This window comes from Sus scrofa, chromosome 7 (genome assembly GCF_000003025.6).
Source record: "Sus scrofa isolate TJ Tabasco breed Duroc chromosome 7, Sscrofa11.1, whole genome shotgun sequence".
NCBI lineage: Eukaryota > Metazoa > Chordata > Mammalia > Artiodactyla > Suidae > Sus > Sus scrofa.
In genome coordinates, this window is record NC_010449.5 from 49750044 (window position 1) to 49774486 (window position 24443).

Genomic DNA, 24443 nt, shown 5'->3' on the forward strand with positions numbered 1-24443 from the left:
CACTGGCTTACTGGAAAAAAGGGCACCTAAGGTATGCACAGTACGTAGGTGCCTGAAAAGTAACTCCAATTAGACCCCTAGCCTGGGAACCTCCATATGTCATGAGTGCAGCCCTAGAAAAGACAAAAAAAAAAAAAAAAAAAAAAAAAAAAAAAAAAAAACCCACAGTTGCTGTTAGGAGTTCCCAGGTGGTCTAGTGGTTAGTGCTTCCATCTCTGCAGCCCACGTTCAATCTCTGGTCTGGGAACTGAGATCCCACCTCAAGCCACAGGCAAACGAACAAAACGCACTTAATGTCGATGATCCCAGAGCCCTTTTTTCACACCACTTCTGCATCTCACAGAGTTGGTGTTGTGAACAACAGCGTTTGGGACACGCCTTTCATTGTACAGACACTGTTGATAGTGTCCTTCTTGAAACTGAGTCATTTGTAGCAAAGCTGCGGGATGCTGGCAGGTGGGGGCAAAGGCTGCCTTCCAAGGATGGTTCTACCACACTGTATCTGCAGGGGACAGCTGCAGGTTTACAGTGGGCTCTCTGGACATTCTAATGTGCGCTTCTGAGCTCTGAGGCAGGACGCAGGGGGGTCACTTCATTGCCCCTCCTGGAAGACAACGAATCCATTCTAGTTCCCGTGAGGAAGATTAAAAAAGACACCAATGTGGATTCTATTTCTTTTCTTCTCCCTTCCTGTTGTAGGGCAGAGTGAATGCGAGACGTAAACATGTTGTTTGCTTCTTGCTCACCATCATCACTGCTCAAAATGTATTATCTTTGTATATAAACACCCCCCATAGCAACCAGGGTGTCCCCAGCAGATTGCCCCACTGGCAATACAGGTCATGGCCAATGCAACTCCAGGGGGCGCCATCCGTGGACTGCAGCCGGTCTCCAAGCCCTCTAGCTTTTTAGTGAGACACCTTTCCCTTGGCGTTCTACTAAAGACAGCTGGAGGAGTTCCCGTCGTGGTTCAGCAGAAATGAATCTGACTAGCATCCATGAGCATTAAGGTTCGATCCCTGACCTTGCTCAGTGGGTTAAGGATCCAGCATTGCCGTGAGCTGTGGTGTAGGTCGCAGATGCGGCTCGGATCCGGTGTTGCTGTGGCTGTGGTGTAGGCTGGTGGCTACAGCTCCCATCTGACCCCTAGCCTGGGACCCTCCATATGCTGCAGAAGTGGCCCTAAAAAGACCAAAAAAAAAAAAAAAAAAAAAAAGACAGCCGGAGTTCCTTTACCTATATGGTGGGAAACTCCGTGTTCTCTCTCCCAGCCTCAAAGCTCTGGGAACTGTGGGCAAGGCTTCTGTTTTCCGTGGTTTCCCCTTTTGCCAGTTTTGAATTTAGCCGCACTCACGTCTTGATTGCTGAGCTGCTCTCATCTCTCCACCGGAGCTCCAGTGAGGAACCTAGACTCCTGACTTTATTTCCCCCCGCCCCCCCTAAAGTTTCACCGGCCAGGGTTTGCACTGGTGGAGTGGGGTAAGAGAGGAGGAGGAGGAGGAGGGGTGGATGACAGACAAGCACAGCCATCATCTCTGCGGAGGGAGAACGGGTCCCTCTTCTTAAGCCCCGCCCTCCCCTCCACCTGGTCCTGGAGGTCTCACCTCCTCTTCTCCCCACCTCTGATGCGCTGCCTTAGAAACTCAGGCTCTCCCTTATAAGACAGAGTAATTGGCTTCTCTCTTTCCTTTCCCAGTGTCTATTTGCATATCCAAAAACTCATTAACACGCTCTGCAAAACAAATTACCGCCTACTCCAAGGCTGTTTTCTTTAGCAGCTCAAAAAAAGAAAAACGCAAAAGCTCAGAAATTACAGTCTTCCTTTAATATGATCGTATTTGCCATCAAGTTACTCCCTAAGAAAATTCCTGTTGTGGCTCAGTGGTAACAAACCTGACTAGTATCCTTGAGGACATGGATTTGATCCCTGACTTTTGCTGGGGGGTGGGTTAAGGATCCGGTGCTGCCATGAGCTGTGGTGTGGGTGGCAGATGTGGCTCGGATCCTGCGTTGCTGTGGCTGTGGTGTAGGCTGGCAGCTGTGGCTCTAATATGACCCCTAGCCTGGGAACTTCCATATGCCATAGGTTCAGCCCTAAAAAGCAAAAAACAACAACCAAAAAAAGTTACTAAGAGGAATGATATCATACCCACCCTAGAAGGCAGACTGGGGTATATAGTATATTTCTGTTTGTGATTGTTTTAAACAGCAATTTCTTTTTTGCGCTGCACAGACCTTGGAGGAGGAGGTCATCAGGGGCAATTTTGTGATCCTTTGCCCTTATTTGCATAGAATGGTTCCATTTTACACCTGTTGTCCCAGATTAATTACCAGTGGCACCGCCTTTCACGCTCAAAAATGTCCTGGTTCAGGGAGGCCAGTGGTTCCCTGGTGGCCTGGAAATTAAGGATCCGGTGTTGTCATTGCTATGGCAAGGGTTCAATCCCTGCCTGAGAATTCCCACATGCCACAGCCACAGCCGCAAAACAATATCCTGGTTCAGGCAATAAACTAAATGGCCCCCCAACTGAAGCAGCTCCTGAGAGCTGAGAAATTTTATCCTTCACGACTTCACGCCTAGACTCCACCTAACAACAGTTGAAGACTTAAAACAGCTCTCAGGAATCGAGTTCATGATTGCCAGGGAAGATAGCCAGAAGAACAAAGGAAAAATAGAATTTGTGCGGGAGGATGGCAGGGAGCTTACCACTGCTTCTGTGTGGCATGCATGGGGACCTGGTGACCCCCAGAAGGGCCACATGTATTTGTTTATCCAGCGACTCTATCTATCTATCTATCTATCTATCTATCTATCTATCTATCTATCTATCTATCTATGTGTCAAGCTATGCCACAGTTTAAATATCTATTTCTGGGAAATGTTCTAAGGAAGAACAATCCTAAAATGTTGGAGACAGAAGAGATTTTAGAAGTCACCCTAAGGACTCAGGCAAATCACACAGCTAGTTTCTGGGGGAGCCAAGACTTGAACTTGTGTCTTCTATTCCTGGCCCAGGGCTTTCTTCTATCATGCTTCTCTCTTGACTCTCTATGCCGACCTCACCCCACTCCTAATGAGAAGAAAGAAATGCAACACAAGATGGGAAATATTTTTTTTCTTGGTGCTATAGAGAATTGATTAGTACACAAATTTTGGATCAAACAGATGGAGAAGCAAGTCTCAATCTGTCCTTGCAAAAGGGAAGTGACTTGGGCAACTTTCTAAGTCTCAGTGTCTCAGGAGAAACAGAACAGTGGTTGTGATGAGGATCAAATGAGATAATGTATGCACAACATTTCACACCCAGGAAATAGTAGTTATTTTATACAGTGAGCATTTTTCTCTCCATAGCACACCTCAAGGGGCTTGAAGGCAATTTTTTTTTTTTTTTTTTTGTCTTTTTGCTATTTCTTTGGGCCGCTCCCGCAGCATATGGAGGTTCCCAGGCTAGGGGTCTAATCGGAGCTGCAGCCACCAGCCTACGCCAGAGCCACAGCAACGCGGGATCCGAGCCGCGTCTGCAACCTACACCATAGCTCACAGCAATGCCGGATCGTTAACCCACTGAGCAAGGGCAGGGACCGAACCCGCAACCTCATGGTTCCTAGTCGGATTCGTTAACCACTGCGCCACGACGGGAACTCCAAAGGCAATTTCTTTTTCAAGCATTTGTTAGAATAAGAATGTCCCTCATTCATTAACCACTTGCCTTCAAAGAGGGACGCCCAAAGTGTGATCCAGACAGCAGGCAAAGGAGGGCATAGGACTTAAGAGGAGCTGAGCGCTGGAGGCAGGGGGGCCAGGTCTGGCATGGCTCCAGGTCCCTTCTCTGGGCATCAGTGTCCTCCTTTGTAAAGTGAAGGCATTGAACTTGCTCTCGGATGTCCCTGCCAGCATGAGCAGCCTGTATTTTCTTGCCTTTTCCTCCAATGCTTGTCTTTCCAGGCTATTTATAACAAACTTTCATAGCTCATCAAAACGGAAGTAGTCCATTGCATGACTTTGGAATTGACTGAAATGCTTATTGAGGGATTGAATAGCATTCAAAACCACACCCTTGCCTATTTCCAAAGATTAAGGAAGCAATACTCGTTTGAGGGATCAGAGCTTGCTTGGAATAGGGCAGCCGTGTGTGTGCTCTCCCCTTATAGGCGAATGGACACGGTTAGAAAACTGGGGTTCCAGCCTTGTCTTTACACGAGTGGATCGCATGACCTTGAGCAAATCACTCAACCTTTCTGAGCCTCATTTTCCTCATCTCTAGAAAAAATTATTGTCTAAGATTTCGGCAAGATTAAAAGGTATAGGAAAGAGCCCAGGCTAGTGCTAGGACATAAAGGGTCCTAGTTCTGGATGCTTCTAGAGCATGTCTGCCTGGGAGCTGGGGAGTAAGCAAGCTTTGTCATATAAAAGACCTGGGGAGGTGAGGGATTGGGGTATTTATCCTAGATTAGTTTTTCTCAGTTAGGGGCAACGGGGCAATTTTGTAACCTCTCTTCCGCAATGGAATGCTGGGCTATGAATGTCTGGAGACACTTTTGGTTGTCACTGCTGAGATGGCTATGCTGGCGTCTACCAGGTAGAGGCAGGGATGCTGCTAAACATCCTACAATGTTTTTGAAGTAGTAACAATGCTGAAGTTGGGGGAATTGTTTTGGAAGGATGTAGGGATTTCCCAGGGCCTGGTGCAGAGGTGGGTACTTAATAGGTGTGGACTGCATGATGTCATAGGGAGCAGGAGCTTCCCTGATTGGGTGACATCACTAGGCAGTCAGGATCCAGGGGTAGGGATGAGGATGGAAGATCTCAGTCCACATAAGGAGGTGTTTCTCGCCGTCCTCATGCCCCACTGCAGACAGGGCACCTTGGGGGGCAGTGAGCATCTCCTCTCTGGGCTTTTTAAGAGGAAGCAGGATGCTCTTTTGTCAGGGGTGCTTTGGAACAGAGTCAGGCAATAGACTGGGAAGTAGGGCTCGGGCCAGAGGCCCTCTGGAGGACCTTGGCATTCTCAGATCAAAGTGTTCATGGCGATTCAGACCCAGAAAGGACCTTGGCGATCCTGGAGTTCAAGTCCTTCACTTTTTGGTCAGGAAAGAGGTTGGGAGACTTGTCTAAGAGCCCTGTGCTGCCTGGATGCACGGCTAAAACTGTACCCCATGTCTCTGCATGTCTTCGAATGGTTTCTCTGTTGAGCCCACTGACTCTGTGATTCCAAGAGAGACACTGAAGAGCTGGAGTTTACAACCGTTCTTGGTTTTCTGGCTCAGGAGTTGCAAATGTGGCTTGGTGTGGATGGTGAGCTTCAAAGCTGGCTTGGACCCAGGGGTGAGGGCACATCAAGGAATCAGTCTTACTAAAAAACTCACCTGGCCCAGCTCAGATGCTGCCTCTCAGGTGGCACTCTCCCCACCGCCCTTTCTGGTGGGTTCTCTTTGTGAAATGCTCTACATGAAATCCTGGTAAGCAGTGTACTCCCTGTGCCTCCACCAGCGTAGGTGCACGTGACCGAGTCCATGGTCTCCTCTAAGACCCACTTCTAACACTGTGTCCCCTTTCCCACTCCACCTGGGAAACACCCCCACCTCCAGCTGGGAGGGACTTGACTTATTTATTTATTTTGTCTTTTTGTATTTTTAGGGCCACACCTGTGGCATATGGAGGTTCCCACGCTGGGGGTAGAATCCCAGCTATTGCAGCCAGCCCACACCAGAGCCACAGCAACACCAGATCCAAGCCCCGTCTGCAACCTACACCACAGCTCACAGCAACACTGGATCCTTAACCCACTGAGCAAGAGGCCAGGGATCGAACCTGAGACCTCGTGGTTCCTAGTCAGACTCGCCTCCACTGAGCCACTGCGGGAACTCCAGAAAGGGACTTTAGAGTCACTACTCCATTCCCCTGACCTGCCATCCCCAGGCCTAAGACCTGTGTCCAGTCCACCTCCAAACCCCTAGTGCCCCTCATGGGGCCTGGTGTCTGGCTGAGGCTGTTTATGTTTGCCAAATGGATGAATAAGCACATGAACAACTGGACTCTGGGTGAAGTGCCCTCCTGTCTTGACCCCCGCAGGTCAAGGACGTTGTGGGCTATAACTCTTTGGGCCACTGCTTCTTTACGGAAGATGGGCCAGAAGAACGCAATACCTTTGACCACTGCCTTGGCCTCCTTGTCAAGTCTGGGACCCTCCTCCCCTCCGACCGCGACAGCAAGATGTGCAAGATGATCACCCAAGACTCCTATCCCGGCTACATCCCCAAGCCCCGGCAGGACTGCAAGTAAGCCCCTCCCTCTCCACTCTCACCCCTCGCAGGGCTGTGCGCATGCGCTCTCGCCACTTCCCAGCCCCGCCCCCTACTGCTCGCTCCTGGGCCTCTGAGCAACTTACACCTTATGGCCCATTCCCTGCCCGCCGCTCTCGGCTGCTCTGAGGGCAGGGGTGTGTTTCTACCTCGCCCTTCTCAGGGTGCCTCATGGGCATCGTTCTTGTCCCAAGAGGACCACGGGTGTCATCCTCGGGCTTTTCCCCACAGAGTGTACTCGCGGCACCAGCTGCACTGGTCTGTTTCTAGACACGAGAGAGGCAGAGGCAGAGACAAGAGAGCGTCCTGTGCGGTCAGCGCTTGGAGTCCAGGGGCTCTCCTTGAGTAGCGGCCACTTTTCTGGGTTCTCCTGACTTACGTTTACTCACCCACAAGCTCCTTCTACCTTTAAGATCCGTGCCCCATTCAAATCCTGAGCATGTTAAGTGCGTAAATGCATGCACTTGAGTGAGACAAGTGGGTTTCGGATCAACCAGTCAGGGGCTTCTCAAATCACTGATAAGGGGCTCTTCAACATTAGAATGCCTGATGTGCCCCCAACCAAGCCGCAGAGTGGGAGCCAGTAGCCTTGGGTCTGACGCCATTCAATCTCTGCCCTCTGCCCACAGTGCTGTGTCCACCTTCTGGATGGCCAATCCCAACAACAACCTCATAAATTGTGCTGCTGCAGGATCCGAGGTGAGCAGAAACCTTCCTTCGTTGGGTGGGGCTGGGGGACAAGAGCCCACCAGTGCTAACCCTCCAATATGTATGCTCTTAGCTCCACGTCTAGGTATCTATGCAGTCAGGCTTAGAAAGAAGAGGGAAAAAGCCAGCTGAGGAGTCAGATGGATTTGATTTTAAGCAATGCCGCTGTCCCTTCATCATACCGGTGACCAGAGCTAATGAGTAATATGCACTTTTTGGGTAATAACCCATTATTAGATGCCTGGCATATCAGTAGTCTGAGCTTAAATAATTTTTTTTTTTTTTTTTTGCTTTTTAGGGCTGCCTTTGAGGCATGTGGAGGTTCCCAGGCTAGGAATGGAATCGGAGCTACAGCTGCCAGCCACAGGCACAGCAATGCCAGATCCAAGCCACCTCTGTGACCTACCCCACAGCTCATGGCAACACTGGATCTTTAACCCACTGAGCAAGGCCAGGGATCGAACCCACAACCTCATCATTCCTAGCCAGCTTCATTTCCGCTGCACCACAATGGGAACTCCTGGTCTGAGCTCAAATTATTTAATTCTTGTGTTGACCCTATAAGGTAGGTGCTAGTTTCTACCATCTGACGAATGAAGAAAGTAAGGCAGGGAGAGCCAACGTGCCCGGGGGGCACATGCAGGATACAAACACGGAATTCTGTCTACACAGCCTTGCTCTTACCCACCCCTGTGTCCTGCTTACCATCCTGGGGACCCTGAGCAGGTCAGGTACTGCTTCTGGGGCTCAGCTTCCATACCTGCAGAAGGAAAGGAAAAAGCTAAGAAACACTCATGACATGTCAGGAGGAGGAGCTCAACCCTGACAGTGACTCTGACATCCAGCCCTTTGGTGCCCATGGCTGGTACAGCAGCACCCTCAGGAAGGGCTTTAACAGTCAAGGTCGACCCCTCTCCCTTGGAATATATTTGCCTCAGGCTTTTTGTTGTTCACCATAGGTGTGTTTGAAGCTGAGTGGTGGGCCCAAATGGGTGATAGCCCTAGAGCCACCGTTAGTTTGGGCCATCTGATCCTCCCCACGAGAACCTCCCTGGTGCTGAATTCTGTGTCTTCCCCCTGTGCCCTCCTCCACCAGGAAACTGGATTTTGGTTCATTTTTCACCACGTCCCAACGGGCCCTTCGGCCGGAAAGTACTCTCCAGGTTATTCGGAGCACGTCCCACTGGGGAAATTCCACAACAACCGAGCACACTCCAACTACCGGGTAAGAGCTTCCAGGCCGCGCCTCCATGCCCGCCCGCTGGTCCGCCTTCCCAGGCCTGCAGATGATTAGAGCCAGAACAGGCACTTGGCGACAGCCAGCAACAGCTGCATTCCTAGCTTTGGTCTTGAAGAAAAGGAAGAGGCTTTGTGCGGCCTCCCAGCCACTGGCCGTCCTCAGCGAGACCCTCCTGTGGCTGCTCCTGCCTGGGCCTCCACTTAGCTTCTGGTTAGAGCCAGAAGGAGAAGCAAGATGCGCCCTCACCCAGGCTGCCTCTCCTGGCGGCCCCTGAGCCAGACTCCTGAGTTTGACTTTGCAGTGCACTTGGTGGGGGTGGGTGTGATGATGACTGTGAGAAGCCAGGCCTGACCTCTGCGGTAGAGAAAAGCAGGGCGTGGTTCTGGAGCAAGATGGAGGCACCATTGGCATCCTTTCCTCTGTTGCTTTTGTCTTGTTAGTGGGATGGGCTTTCTCCCTCCAGGCAGCACTAAGGAGGCAGGAGAAAACAGAAATTCCTCAGTCGCCTTCAGTTATGCGTCAGGAGTTCTGTGTGTCCGGTGCTGGGGAAAAGGACTGGGATTTTGAGCACATCAAGGACCTGCAGTCAGGACAACATCATGACCAGAGTCAAGGGCACGCGGGAAGGGAACTAGAGAGGGAGGAGGAGACCACAACATCACAACCAGGGTCAAGGGCACTCGGGAATGGAGCTTGGGAGGGAGGCTGAGACCCTGCACTGGGGACACAGGTGGTCTTGGGGGCACAGGGGCAGTGCCTAGACAGAGTCCCGAATGTCAAGGCTGGTCTTCTGGTGCAATCCCTAGTGGTACAGATGAAGAAACTGAGGCCCCCTAGAGGGCAGTGGATGCATTCAGGGTTAAAAACAAAGAAAGAAACAAAGGCTCAACCAAGGAGAAGCCCATAAAGAAGAGAAATCATCTCAGAATAGACCGTGCTTCCACCTAAGAGAGGGGTGGGGCCCGGGGGCCCGGAAGGGGGACTGGGCAGTGCGGGCACAGGGAGACCCCATCAGCATCATGTCCGAGAAGCCAAGAAAGAAGTTTCCCGAAGCAGAGGGTCAAGATCAGGAGGCCACCAGGGTCACCCAGACAGAGGAGAGAGAATTAGCACAGGCCCCGAGTGGGCATTTCTGAGGCTGCCATGGCCCCGGGAGAGTTGTGTTCAGACAGGACAGGTGCAGAGGCCGTGTTGCCATGGAGGGAGGGGCACAGGAGAGAAATGCATTGGCTGCTGGTGGAGACCCCTTCTTTGGGAGGCCTTCCCGTGAGTGGCGGTGGGCCACGTGGTACCTGGATGTCTGGAGAGGTTGGAAGAGGAGACGTAGGGGAGGGAGGATGGTTTCCAACAAGGAAGCAGGCGAGGACTCCTGGGCACAGGTGGAGGGGTGGGCCTTGGGGAAGGTAGCAGGGTGGGAACAGAGCCAAGAGGAACCTCGGGCCGGATTGATTGGGCTGCCTGAGCAAAGGAGGGGCTCCAACTCCACACCACCGATTGAGGGTCCTGCTCCCAGACCCTTCCTCTAGGCTCTTACTTGGTTCTCACAGTGGAACTCGGTTTATCAGCCCATCTTGCAAGAGCCTGCACCTGAGGCTGCAAGGTGCAGGGATTTACCCAAGGTCATTGCTCCTGAGAATCTAGCCCCCTTCTTCTAAGTCACATTACCACTGCTCCATCATAAGTTAGTGAAGTGGGGGGTTCAACCATTGTGGCTCAGCCAGTTAAGAACCCACCATAGTGTTTATGAGGATGTGGGTTCGATCCCTGGCCTTGCTCAGTGGATTAAGGATCTCCAGCATTGCTTCAAGCTGCAGTGTAGGTCATAGATGCTGCTCAGATCCCATGTGGCTATGGCTGGGGTGTAGACCAGCAGCTGCAGCTCCAGTTCGACCCCTAGCCTGGGAACTTCCATATGCCACAGATGCGGCCCTAAAAAAACAAAGAAACAAACAAAAGTTAATTAAAAAAAAAAAAAAAAAAACAGTTGAAGGGAGTTCCTTCTGTGGCACAACAGGATTGGAAGCATTTCTGCAGCGCCAGGATGCAGGTTCCATCTCTGGCCCACCACAGTGGGTTAAAGGATCCAGCGTTGCTGCAATTACAGCATGGGTCGCAACTGTGGCTCTGATCTGATCACTGGCCTGGGAACTCCATATGCCTCGGGGCAGCCAAAAAAGAAAAAAAAAAAGTCAGTTGAGGAACTTTATCAAGTGCCTGTCATTATCTAAAGAAGAGACACTAAGTTTGAGCATCCCTGAGAGGTCCAGGGAATCTGACCCCGAAGGAACACTGAACTTGGCCTCCTGGGGCAGCCCCACACAGCTGACTTGACTCCCACTCACCCATGGCTGATAAAGTGGGCACCATGGAGCCAAAGAAGTGAGGTTCTTTCCTTGGGTCAGGCAAGAACCAAGACAAGATGGAGAGAGGATCACAGCCCCCTGCCCCAGGGCAGAGACATTTCAGCATTTCTTTACATCTCTGCGGATACCTTTCCCAAGAAAGCATATCTGTCATTCTTAATTTGGAGGCTGCGCTTATAAATGCCTGAGGCAGTGTGAGTTCTGGACATGGACTTAGCTGTGTGGCCTTAGATAAGATACTCAGTCCCTCTAGACCCCAGTGTCCTCATCTGCACCTCAAAGGGGACACATATTCCAGATTTGACTTGAGCATCGCAGAACCATGCAGGGTTTTTCACCCCCTTGGCTGCAGACCCCTTACTTCTGTTAATGCATCCTGAGAGCCAGGCTAGTTTTACTGGGACATTCAAGCGTATACAGTAAAGCTGGGTGTGAGACAGTGCCTGCAGCCTGCAGGAGAATGTAATTTGTCCCTGAATGTCCCCTCTCCCCAGGCTGGCATGATCATAGACAATGGAGTCAAAACTACGGAGGCTTCTGCCAAGGATAAGCGGCCCTTCCTCGCTATCATCTCCGCCAGGTAATCAACCCTCGGAACACATACACTCCATGGTGGCCCCTCCACTCATCCCTCTTCCCTTCACTCACTCACTCACTCGTTCATTCATTCATTCATTAGGTATCTGTTGGGCACTTTCTATGTCCTATACGTTGAGCTAATTGCTGAGGGTACTGTGGTGAAAATCTGAGCAGGGCGAAATCTGAATTCCAGTTGAGGCTCCAGCAGCTGAAAGGAAAAAGATATTCCTAGAGCTGTCCAGATCCCTCAGCAAAAGCCAATACCTGCTTTTTAGTAAGTCAGCAGGGCTGGCCAGGACCAGAGCAGGTCAGGCCAGGATAAGAAGGTGAAGAGAAGAGAAGGGAGGCGTTTCATAGGAAGGAACATGAAGCTTGTATCTATAAATAAATCTGGAGGGTGTTCCCCTTGTATCGCAGTGGAAATGAATCCGACTACTATCCATGAGGGGGCGGGTTTGATCCCTGGGTCGGGGGTCCAGTGGATTGGGGATCTAGTGTTGCCGTGAGCTGTGGTTTAGGTTGTACACGTGACTCAGATGCCAAGTTGCTGTGGCTGTGGCATGGGCAGGCAGCTGCAGCTCTGATGGACCCCTAGCCTGGAAATGTCCATATGCTGCAGGTGCAGCCCTCAAAAGAAAAAAAAAAAAAAAAGCTCAGCTGAAGACCAGGGGTTGCTTTTCAAAGCTACTGTCAAAACCTCATGATAATTTGGAAAATCAGGGAGTTTCCTTCGTGGCTCAGCGGTTAACAAACCCAACTAGCATCCATGAAGATTTGGGTTGGATCCCTGGCTTCGCTCAGTAGGTTAAGGATCCTTCGCTCAGTAGGTTAAGGATCCAGCGTTGCCATGAGCTGTGGTGTAGGTCGCATGCAGACTCGGCTTGGATCTGGCATTGCTGTGGCTGTGGTGTAGGCCAGGGGCTACAGCTCCGGTTCGACCCCTGGCCCGGGAACCTCCATATGCCACAGGTGTGGCTCTAAAATAGCACACACACACACACACACAAAAGATAATTTGGAAAATCAGTACCCTTTAAAGAGACCAAGGTGTTTGGTCTCTGTCAAAAGTGGCTAACACCAGTGACATGATCACATCCATGGAAGACTTGCTGGCCAGGACATCAAGAGCATCCAGGTTCAGCAATCCATTTGGTGGCTAAGCTGTCGATGCCCAGAAACGTCAAGGTTACCCCCCTAGCGAGTAGAGAGCTGGGCATCTCAGACTCCCCTTCCCGGACGCAGGGGCGGCACCGCATACCAGGTGTGAGAAGCTGTCTGAATTAGCTTCTGTGCTTTGACCCCCTTCTTGGAGTGGGGAGGGGGGCACCCTCTGTGGCAATGATGAATGAGAAGTGACCTGTCCATAGCCTGCATCAGGCTGGACCCTGGAGAACAGCCCTCTGACTGCTATGTCAAGCTCAGAAAGGGCATCCCAGAGCCAGGTGGTACATGTTGCTGTTTATTCAGTGTCTCCCTGGGCACCGTGACAAAGAGATGCTCTCTGCCCAGGAGAGACTCAGTCCAAGAGTCCCCCCAACACCATCCCCTGTGCTCCCCATGGTGTGTTCCAGATACAGCCCCCACCAGGATGCTGACCCGCTGAAGCCCCGGGAGCCGGCCATCATCAAGCACTTCACCGCCTACAAGAACCAGGACCACGGGGCCTGGCTGCGTGGCGGGGACGTTTGGCTGGACAGCTGCCGGTGAGTGGAGAGTCACGTGGCATTGGTACAACGTGGGGACGACACTGCTCTCCTGGGGGCAGGGAACAGGAGCGAGCAAGGCAGAGAGAGACAGGAATCCAGTTGTACTGATGTTTGACCTAGTTGCCCAGCCAGGCAGGGGCATCAGGTGGCAGCAGGCACCAAGCCAAAAAAATCCCCCGAAAGCAGCGTGTGGCTTCAGCCCACCATGCAAGGCGCTGTGGTTTGCCTCCAAAGAGTCTCTGGGCTCAGCTCTGTCAGGTCAGGTAACCAGTCAGTGAAAGGAAGGATGGACGAAACCAGCACCTTCTCGTTTGTCTGGATCCTTGGTCACATTGATTTCTCACCATGCTGTTGAAGATATAAATTACCGGGAGTTCCCGTCGTGGCTCAGTGGTTAACGAATCCAACTAGGAACCATGAGGTGGTGGGTTCGATCCCTGGCCTTGCTCACTGGGTTAAGGATCCGGCGTTGCCATGAACTGTGGTGTAGGTTGCAGACGCGGCTCGAATCCTGTGTTGCTGTGGCTCTGGTGTAGGCCAGCAGCTACAGCTCCGACTGGACCCCTAGCATGGGAAGCTCCATATGCCATGGGAGCAGCCCAAGAAATGGCAGAAAGACAAAAAAAAAAAAAAAAGGTATACATTACCATCTCCATTTTCAGACAGGGTAATCAGTTGAGTGGATTTCCCGAAAGTTGAATAGGTGAACTAGGCCTCGAGATATCAGCCCATCAGACTCCATGGCCCAATGGAGAAGATGAGGAACCCCAAGTTTTGACAGAAGGTCCCCAGGGAGAGCCACAGCCCACACTAGACAAGGACCAGAAGGACAGGCCGCTGAGTTGGGCTGCGCTTTAAGGAGTATCATGAAATGTTCTCCTTGTTCACCTTTGGTGTTAAAAGTGGAAAATCAGGAGTTCCCTTCGTGGCTCAGTGGAAATGAATCCAACTAGGAACCATGAGGTTTCAGGTTCGATTCCTGGCCTCACTCAATGGGTTAAGGATCCGGTGTTGCTGTGAACTGTGGTGTTGGTTGCAGACACAGGTCAGATCTGGCATTGCTGTGGCTATGGCGTGGGCTGGCAGCTACAGCTCCGATTAGACCCCTAGCCTGGGAACCTCCCTATGCTGCAGGTGTGGCCCTAAAAGCCAAAAACAAACAAACAAAAAAGTGGGAGATCAGGAACTCTACAAGGAAATAGAGAAATAAATGTATTTCTCTATATTATTGTGACCAATTAAGGGGGGCAAGGAAGCCTTCTTCTCTCCACGATATAACTGAGCGAGCACATGCCCTGACAGTCTGCTCTTGTCCTCAGGTTTGCTGACAATGGCATCGGCCTGACCCTGGCCAGGTAAGAGCAGCTCTCATGGCGCTTGGCCCTCTGTGGGATTCTGTCTCTGAACAACTCATCCCAGGCGTCCTCTCTCTGCAGTGGTGGAACCTTCCCGTATGATGACGGCTCCAAGCAGGAGATCAAGAACAGCCTGTTTGTTGGCGAGAGTGGCAACGTGGGGACAGAGATGATGGACAACAGGATCTGGGGCCCGGGCGGCTTGGACCACAGCGGAAGGACCCTCCCTATAGGCCAGTAGGTTTGCAACCCTGGTGGCTTCCTTATTCTGCGTGGCTTAACCTTAGTGATAGCCGTGGAAGGAAAAACGCTAGTATGCAATTGCTACCTGTTGACTATGAATTCCTCTGTCCTCTTCTGGTCAGAGAAATCCCTAAAACAATGGAGATTTACCAGCAGGGGAGGTGAACTCTAGAATGAGAGGGAGAAGTCGAAAAAGTGTGTGGAATTTGAGTCAACAGGGTGACAGGGCTCTCAAGACGCATAGTGCGGTTTGAGCCGCGTTAATGGGAATGTCGTGTCCAGGATTGGCGACCTTGGCTTCTTCTCCCCTCGGACAGCATCTCATCCACTTCTGGGCCCAGTGCGGTGGTAGTCAGCCCAAAGCCCTTAAAGGAGAATAACCAGGAGGGTGACACAACCCAAAGTCGTGTCACACCCAGATGGAGGTCTTCGGGCAGAAAATGGACCCGGCCTGTGGGGGAACCAGCACGGGCGATGCTATCGCACATTCTCAGGGCTGCCACGCACAGACCCAGTGAACCTCACTCTGCTGAGTGAGGGGCCTGAGTGGGCCTGAGCATTAGAATTGGTGTCATGTGGGAAAGACGTTTCTAGCAAGCACATTTGTGCAGCAGTGGAACCGCAGGGCTGTCCCAAAGGGTCTGGGCATTCTGTTGCTGGATGATAACCCGGGGGAGGGGGAGAGGGAGGGGGGCACTTGGAGAGTTGATGAGCTACCAGAACAGAGGGATTCGGTCAATTCCTGGGAAAGCTGCAGCGTGGGTCAGTGAGAGAAGTCAAAAAACTGAGTCGAGGAGTTCCCGTCATGGCGCAGCAGAAACGAATCCGACTAGGAACTGTGAGGTTGTGGGTTCAATCCGTGGCCTCGCTCAGTGGGTTAAGGATTCCGAGTTGCTGTGAGCTGTGGTGTAGGCCGGCAGCTGTAGCTCCCATTCGACCCCTAGCCTGGGAAGCTCCATATGCCGAGGGTGCAGCCCTAAAAAAAAAAAAACAAAAAAAAACCCCCCAAACTGCGTCGAATTTGAGTCAGCAGGGTGACATAGCTATCACGTGGTGGTCAGTGGTGAGGAAGTCTCTCCTTCTGTTGATATTTCTGCTCAGATAAGAATTCAAGCCAGAGAGCAGGACTACGCCACAAGCATCAGGTGGACCCTGTTCTCTGAGCACTAAGATCCACCCTTCCCATCCCCTCACCCTGAGCTTTCTTCTCTCTTTCTCCAGGAATAGATCATTCCTGCCTCTGCAGGTAGGACACAGGCTTAACCTCCCAGGCTAAGTGGATGTGTCTCTTTGAAAAGATTTCGCAGGCAGAACCCCGGTGTCCTTTGGCCCCAGCAATCCAGAAGCGCTTGTTTATGACTAGCCTAAGTGATGGAGTAGTCCCTTCAGAGCATTTTTATGAGCAGCTCTGGGTTTGCGTAGCTGGGTGTCTTGGCGGGAGGGTTACCAGCCTCCTGGGGCCAGAGTGTTCTGATGGTTTCCAGAGGTGAGGTTGTTTATGGAGGCCTGACAGCTCTGTGCGACGCAGGCAGGTTCCTCAAACTGCATTTGTGGGCATGAGGCCAGGACCGTGTGGTCGTGATCGTAAGGGATGCATCCTGTAGGGGCCTGGGTGGGGGTCCCGGGGTAAAGTAAGCACACAGTTTAAATAGAGACCTGGTAGGAACGGGCTGTCCCGAAAATACCTTAAATGGAAAAAATGCCTTGAGAATCAGGATTCAGGGTGATGACGTCAGTCAATTAGAAATATAAAAACACCACAAGTCCTTGGAGTCCAGTGAGGGCACATTGCCAAGGCTGGTGCCACCAGGCCCTTCCTCGGTACCTTATCTGAAGAGGGGAGCCTAGCGTTGAAGATGGGGAACAGCTGGAATGTGGCCTCTCCCCACGGACAGATTCCCTTTTCAACCTCCCTTTCCCTCTTCCTGCCCTTTGTCTTTTATGTTCACTGAGAAAGGAGAGGGCCTTGGCCTAGAGGTAGAGATACCAGTAAAAGCATCAAAATTGGGAGTTTCCATCATAGCTCAGCAGTTAACGAACCCAACTAGGATCCCTGGCCTCGCTCGGTGGGTCAAGGATCTGGCCTTGCCGTGAGCTGTGGTGTAGGTTGCAGACGTGGCTCAGATCTAGCGTTGCTATGGCTGTGACGTAGGCTGGCAGCTACAGCTCCGATTCAACCCCTAGCCTGGGAACCTCCATATGCCACAGGTGCAGCACTAAAAAGAAAAAGAAAAAAAAAACAAAACATAAAAACCGGGCTTGAACGAGAATTCCTGCAGTGGCTCAGTGGTAATGAACCTGACTAGTTTCCATGAGGATGTGGGTTCGATCCCGGGCCTTGCTCAGTGGGTTAAGGATTGGCATTGCCATAAGCTGGGACATAGGTCACAGATGAGGCTCAGATCCCACATTGCTGTGGCTGTGGTGTAGACCGACAGCCGCAGCTCTGATTTGACCCCTATCCTGGGAACTTCCATGTGCCACAGGGGCGGCCCCATAAAGAAAAAAATAACTGGGCTTGAAGACTGAGTCAAGCCTAGATTTGCAGCCAGGCCCAAGAAGGACCATCAGGAAACCCAGCCAGCTCCACTTAGGCCTTTGCTTCCCCAGCCCTGCTCTTGAGTCCCCTGACAGGGGAGAGAGACATCTTGAGCACCCCGCCCCCTGCTGGACCCAAGGCAGAAGTCTCAAGTCCCCAGTTCTCCAGTCCCTCCTACCTCCATCACCAAGCCTTTAGCCTCTTCCTACCTGGCTGTCAGGGTCCTCTGGCCGTTCACAGTCCTGCCGTCTCAGTGGGGCCTGCATTCTCTTCTCGGGATGCTGGAAATGTCGCATTGCAATTGGTTAACTGTTTCATCATCACCTTCGATTCTCTGTCCTTCCCTTCCCTCGTTTCCCAAACCCAGCATGCTGCCCCTCGAAAGCCTTACTCGCAGAGAGGAAACTCAGCTGGGTCTTAATTGAATTAAATTGTTATGACATCTGAGATTAAGGCGATAATGACTAAGGGTTCTACTCTCCCAAGGGGCATGATATTGGCACGCTTCACCAGTATTTACGGTACTTATCCAATGAGTCTTCATCGGATGGAAAAATTGGGGGAAATGTCTGTATAGACGACCACCCCTCATACCTCAAGCCAGCAACGAAACAGTCATCTGTCCATCCCTCCATCCATCCAGTAACTCATTCAGCAATCATTTGTTGACACTCACTGTGTCCATAAACGCTTTCTCTGTGGATTAATTAATGTTCTGTAATAGGGGGAATTTGGGGAGGTGGGACTCAAGGATGCTTTGCCTAGAAAGTCTCTTCCCATCCTCCTGGGAGGGTGCAAACGACGTGCCGATTAGTCTGACCACGGGCTTCCCTGTCTCCATAGAAATTTTCCGATCCGAGGCATTCAGTTCTACGACGGGCCCATCAACGTCCAGAACTGCACTTTCCGAAAGTTTGCGGCCCTGGAGGGCCGGCACACCAGCGCCCTGGCCTTCCGCCTGAACAACGCCTGGCAGAGCTGCCCCCATAACAACGTCACCAACATTGCCTTTGAGGACGTCCCGGTGAGCGAGGCGCCGGAGTAGGCTCCCGGCTAACCCAGACTTTGGGCAGTGATTCACAGGTCCCCTGGGCCCCGGAGTTTGAGCTGTTGCCACCACCACAGGGGTTGAACGGCCTCCTCCAAGCAGGCTGGGCCACGTCCCAGTTCTGTCTGCATCCAAACTGGAAAAGTACAAGCGTAGGTTACCCCACAGGTCAAGTCTGGGTAAATGCCTGCCAGCCCTCACCCAGCCCCAACCCCGGCCCGGCCTCAGGGGGTGCCTTCCGCTGCCCTCCAGGGTCCGAGGCTGCTCCTCCAGGGCTCTTGGTTTCACCCTCCCGCGTCTTGTGACCGGGCCCCTTCAGTTGGCACCGTTCATCTAAAAAACCCCAATGTCCCAAGGAATCTTTGCTGAGGATGCTGTTTAATCTCTCCCTGAGAATGGGACAGAAACAGGGCCCTCCTAGCCCTGGACGGCCGACGGATTAGTAGCTGGGGGTGAGGAGGTCAGGACTAAGGGCCGCCCTTGAGACCAGGCAGGTCCAGGGCTCCTGGTGCGTTTTCTCTGGGTTACAGATTTCCCAGGACGTCCCCCCTCAGCCGCCCCTCTGTTCCTGCCCTCTGCCCATCTGCCCAGTTCCTGGCAGGCTGGGGGAAGAAAAGATGTGAAAACGCGTTACTTCATTTCTTTACTCAGTCTGCTGAAAGGCCTGAAAGAGGGCAGTCATGGAACTCTGCAAGGGCTCGTGTGGCAAGGCTGTCTTCCTGAAACACACCACACAGTCACACGCACATTCTTCCTCAGACACACCCACCCGACCTCTGCGTGTGTGCGTGTGTGTGTGTGCATGATACACATAATGTACTTTATTATCTGTTATTTATTATCTGTTATCACTACCACCTCGACCTCATTCTCTCTCTTACACACACACACACACATGCACACACACACATGCGCACATGCTCCTTGACCCCACCCCATGCAGTGCTTTTTAAAATGATTTTTATTTTTTCCATGATAGCTGGTTTACAGGGTTCTGTCCGTTTTCTGCCGCACAGCAAGGTGACCCAGTCACACATACATGTATCCGTTCTTTTTTCTCCCATTGTCATGCTCCATCACAAGTGACCAGACATCGTTCCCAGTGCCGCCCAGCAGGATCTCCTTGCTTATCTATTCCAAAGGCTATAGTTTGCCCTGCGGTGTTTGGAGCCGCGTATCAGGACGCTCTCCAGGGTCACACACAGCAGCCAGCCCTCCAGTGAGCAGAAGCCAAAATAACGTGTCGGGTCTGTGCGTTGAGGCACAGTGAACGTTGGGCTGTTTTTCTGGCCTCATCCGAGAGGTCAGCCGTGCGGTTTCCTACCCTGCCCCACGGCATCTTTGGCTTGGCTGGTTTGTAATGTCAGCGGAAATTGGAAACGTCTCCCAGGCCACATGACGGCTGCAGCTTCCCTTTGCCTCCTGGCCCAGCCTGACTTTCCCGGGCTTTGTCAGATTACTTCCAGAGTGTTCTTCGGAGAGCCTGGACCCTGGTTCAACCAGCTGGACATGGACGGGGATAAGACATCGGTGTTCCACGACGTGGATGGCTCCGTGTCCGAGTACCCTGGCTCCTACCTCACCAAGGACGACAACTGGCTGGTCCGGCACCCAGACTGCATCAATGTTCCCGACTGGAGAGGCGCCATATGCAGCGGGCGCTATGCACAGGTAGGGGCATAGGGTACACCTCTCCAGGTTTCGCCTCCCCAGGTGTCACTCGTGGGACAAGCATTGAGTGAGAGCCTACTGTATGCCTGCCTTTAGGTCAGGATGGAAAGAGACATAGGCTTCTTTTTCATCCTTCTTCCTTCCTCTCTTCCTTTCTTTCCTTCTCTTTCTATGTTCTCTCCTCACCCAATAAGATTTTCAAAAAGTCCAAGTGCAGGCACTTTGTAAGCAGAATGCTTAGAAAAAGAGCACTCTGACGACAGGCTCCAGCACTTGGTAACTGCGTGACCTTGGGTACGTTACCTAAACTCTTGGAGGGTCAATTTCCTTATCTGTAAAGTTAGAGTCATAGTTGAACCCCCTTAAATGAGCATCTAGACTGCCCTCTCCACCAGAAATACAATGCAAGCTGTCCACATGATCTTTTTTTTTTTTTTATTGCTTTCCAGGCTACACCCTCGGCATATGGAGGTTCCCAGACAAGGGGTCAAATCGGAGCTGCAGCTGCTGGCCTACACCACAGCCACAGCAACGCAGGATCCAAGCCACGTCTTCGGCCTACACCACAGCTCACAGCAACGCCAGATCCTTAACCCACTGAGCAAGGCCAGGGATCGAGCCTGCATCTTCATGGAATGCTAGTCGGATTTGTTTGCACTGTGCCACAACGGGAACTCCCGTCCACATGATCTTAAAGGTTCTAGTAGCCACGATAAAAAGCAAAAAGAAATAGGTGAATGCTATTTTAATAACACTTCGTTTAACTCACTGTATTCAAAATACTATCATCTCAACGTATAATCAGTATAAAAAAAATCACTTGCAAGGCACTTCACAGGTGTAGTTTTTTCTTTCTCAAGGCTTTGAAATCCCCTGCATATTTTATACCTATAGCCCACTCAATTTGGATGCAGATTAGCTGCAGTGGAAGTAAAAGCTAGTCCTACCAAAACAGGTCATATTTAATGCAAAACTGTCTCACACTGCTTTGGGTTTGACATTTAAATGAATTAAAATGAGATTCAAAACTCAGGTTCCTGGCCACACCGGTCGCATTTCTAGTGCCCAGTGACCACATGGGACCAGTGGCTGCTGTGTGTACAGCAGAGCTGAGACAGTGCCTTGAATATGGCGGAACTGAAAATATCGGTTAGCATGGAGTTCCCATCGGGACTCAGTGGGGACGAATCTGACTAGCATCTATGAGGACACAGGTTCAATCCCTGGCCTCAATCAGTGGCTTAAGGATCCAGCATTGCCATGAGCTGTGGTGTGGTTTGGATCCTGTGTTGCTATGGCTCTGGTGTAGGCCGTCCATTGAAGTTGTGATTAGACCCTAGCCTGGGAACCTCCATATGCTGCGGGTACGGCCCTAAAAATCGGAAAGGAAGGAAGGAAGGGAGAAAGAAAAAGAAAGAGCGGGAGGGAAGGAGGGAAGGAAGGAGAGAGAGAGAGAGGGAGGAAGGGAGGGAGAGAAAGAAAAAAGAAAGAAAGAAAGGGAAAAGAAAAGAGAAAGAAGGAAGGAAGCTAAAGGGAGTTCTCCTGGTGGCCTAGCAGGTTAAGGATCTGGCATTGTCACTGCTGTGGCGCTGGTTCGATCACTGGCCTGGGAACTTCCTCATGCTGCAGGTATAGCCAAAAAGAGAGAGAGAGAGAGCTAAAAGTGGTTTGGGGTCTGGGGAGGTTGGGGCGGGGAGCTAGTGCCAGCGAGGGGAAAGGGCCATGGTGGGTGAGGTGGGCACCTGGGGGCAGGGGCGTGCAGAAAGCAGATGCCAGAGGAGGTGGGGGGGCTGGCCTGGCAGGAACAGGGCGCAGAGGAAGGTGGGGCCAGGGTCAGGGAGGTCCAGGGTGTTTCCTTCCGCAGTGGAAGGGGAGGTCATGGGCTGGGAGGGCCGGAGGGGGGACAGCCAGCAGAGAGCGATAAGGTTGGGAAGAGCTGCCCCTGTGAGTGGAAAATGCTGCTGCCAGGCGTGTCGAAGGAGGGCTGGGCTGTGCTGAAAACTCAGTGGAAACTGCAGGCAGTGCGGGAAGAGGTGCCCTGTGCCCGGGCTGTGGCGTTTTCTCAGCCCTGCTCCGGAGCCCGGCCCAGGAAGCGGACAGACCTGCAGGATGATCCAGGCTGAGGCTTCTGCTGCGTGTGTGGACAGGGCAGGAGATTTATTTGATGCCACGGGAGAGAGTGGTTGACGCAACGGCAGATAAGAAAGGAAGTGGAATCAGAAGGGAACTGATGGATGGGCGTCATGACCTGAATAATTAAAGGGTGACCAAACCCTCAAGCCTTGCAGCTGCACTCTGGGCATGACAGCATCTCTGATTCAAGGGGAAGACATCCCATGTGGAGCCTTGATCTTGAACTTCCTTCTCACCCTTTCTTTCCCACACCTTGCTTATCTCTCGCAGAAAAGGGCTGATTGTTAAGTCAGTTTGCCAGGTTGTCATAACAGCCTACTGGTTAATTATTATTAATAATCTCCTTCCTCCACTTAACAGCTCATAAAATGCTTTCGTACCTTTAAGCTTTTGATAATCATGACAGCTCCAAACGAGGGCAGGGGTGGCGTTTCTCTTCCCATTTTGCATGTGATACCATAGAGGGGAGTATCACCCCTTCCTTCCAAAGGCACGCCCTTATGGCACCTTAATGTGATGGCCTCTTTTGGCCATAGTTGCAGGAATGTCACCTTATCAATCTGGGACAGGTCCTAAAACAGGACATGGCATTTTAAACCAGGGAGTTCCCTTTATGGCAGAGCAGAAATGAATCTGACAAGGAACCATGAGGTTACGGGTTCGATCCTTGGCCTTGCTCAGTGGGTTAAGGATCCGGTGTTGCCGTGAGCTGTGGTGTAGATGGCAGATGCAGCTTGGATCTGGTGTTGCTGTGGCTGTGGCGCAGGCCAGCAGCTGTAGCTCCGATTGGACCCCTAGCCTGGGAACCTCCATATGCCTCGGGTACAGCCCTAAAAAGCAAAAAAATAATAGTAAAATAAACAAATAAACCAGGGGTAGCCCAAAGCATCCTGGCTCTTTGGTCCCTGGGACTCAGTGACTGACAGTCTTGCTTTCATTTTTTGTCTCTGAAATGAGATGGCATTTGTTCACTCAAGGTACACCGACAGGCCACAGAGCCCAGACACTGAGGGTCAGTGGGCCGAGTGGAGCATCTCACAAGGCTCTTTCTCAGATCCGGGCAGGACAGCAGCCAGTTCAAGGGAGCTACAGTTGCAGCAGAAGTCTAAAAATTCTCTCTCCCTTCTGCCTCCTTCCTGATCCCCCTCCCTTTCCCCAAATTTGCCATCTGACTGTTAAGCAGACTCCCCCGACCCGTCCAAGGTTCCATAGGTCCTTCCTCAAAAAGAGCACTTTGGGGAAGATGCACGCAAAGGGTTAGCTGGATTCCACGGGATGGTTCGGGCTGCCTTTTCCAGCAGAAAGAGATGCCCCCTTATTTGGCCTTCTTTCATTCAAGCTTTCTAAAAAGGCTCTGTGAAGCGAAAGTGCCTTTGAAAGTACAGTCTGTAGTCAGAGGTTCACCAGATGCCCTTGGGATAATCCCTTGTAATTGCCCTGTTGTGTGTTTCCTTTTTGGGTTTTCAAAGATGTACATTCAGGCCTTCAAGACCAGTAATCTGCGGATGAAGATCATCAAGAATGACTTCCCTGGCCACCCTCTCTACCTGGAGGGGGCCCTGACCAGGAGCACCCACTACCAGCAGTACCAGCCCGTCATCACCTTGCAGAAGGGCTACACCATCCACTGGGACCAGACGGCCCCTGCCGAGCTCACCATCTGGCTCATCAACTTCAACAAGTGAGTGGGTGCCTGGCGGGGAGCTTTGTGACCGGGGACAGCTGCTCTGACTGAGCTGAAGGCCACACTGATACCGATGCCTCATTGCAACATCCCGGGCTTATTGTTCCCAGAACCTCAGGCTAGCCTGTGTCATTCCCACACCAGGAGGTATCTGGGGGGTTGACACCACCCAGTAGTAAAGAATCAGAAGACCTGCGGAGTTTCCTGGTGGCCTAATAGTTAAGGATCTGGCATTGTCACTGCTGTGGCATAGGTCGATGCTGTTGCTGTGGCTCGGGTTCAAGCCCTGGCTGGAGAACTTCCACATGCCACTGGTGCAGCCAAGGGAAAAAAAAAAAAAAAGAATCAGAAGACCTGGACTGAGCCCCTGTTCTGGGCGGGGCGCGGGTGACCTCAGGCAGGGCATTCAACCCCTCGGAACCTCAGTCCCTTCCTCCAGGAGATGGAGATAGTGTTACTTTGCGGGAGCATAGCCAGGATGGGGTGGGGTGGTGCATGGCGAGTGTTTCGCTGGCTCTATGAGCTGCTCAGTGTAGGGCAGAAAATGCCTGGCAGCTATCATTACCATTTTACAGAGAGGAGAATGAGACTTCGAGGTACAGTGACTAAGTTGAGGGCACCCGGATAGGGCTTCGTATAGTTAGGCCAACATATTTTCTATGCATGTTAACTGACTTACCCCAGTCTTCCTGTGAGACAGGCATCTGTCAGATGCAGACAGTGAGACCCAAAGAGATGAAATGCCCCCACCCCCCTGGACCATCAGGCTGGACCAGGAAAGGGCTGGATCCAGGTCCTACAGATCCTGGCTCTTTCGCTGGGGGTTCCACCTGGAGCGCCCAGTGTAGGCCCAGGAGGTTCTTCACTGACC

General features: G+C 51.8%; 1 protein-coding gene across 4 annotated transcripts in view; it reads left to right on the forward strand.

Moving 5' to 3' along the window:
* CEMIP (cell migration inducing hyaluronan binding protein) overlaps nucleotides 1-24443 on the forward strand; it is a 170014-nt gene that overhangs the window by 127510 nt on the left and 18061 nt on the right. For all 4 annotated transcript variants that reach the window (XM_021098863.1, XM_021098867.1, XM_021098865.1 and 1 more), the window contains 10 exons: nucleotides 6074-6279; nucleotides 6933-7002; nucleotides 8108-8236; nucleotides 11109-11194; nucleotides 12765-12896; nucleotides 14219-14254; nucleotides 14336-14491; nucleotides 17880-18060; nucleotides 19540-19755; nucleotides 23358-23569. In XM_021098863.1, the coding sequence (XP_020954522.1) occupies nucleotides 6074-6279; nucleotides 6933-7002; nucleotides 8108-8236; nucleotides 11109-11194; nucleotides 12765-12896; nucleotides 14219-14254; nucleotides 14336-14491; nucleotides 17880-18060; nucleotides 19540-19755; nucleotides 23358-23569 (1424 nt within the window). The remainder of the gene's footprint in view (nucleotides 1-6073; nucleotides 6280-6932; nucleotides 7003-8107; nucleotides 8237-11108; nucleotides 11195-12764; nucleotides 12897-14218; nucleotides 14255-14335; nucleotides 14492-17879; nucleotides 18061-19539; nucleotides 19756-23357; nucleotides 23570-24443) is intronic.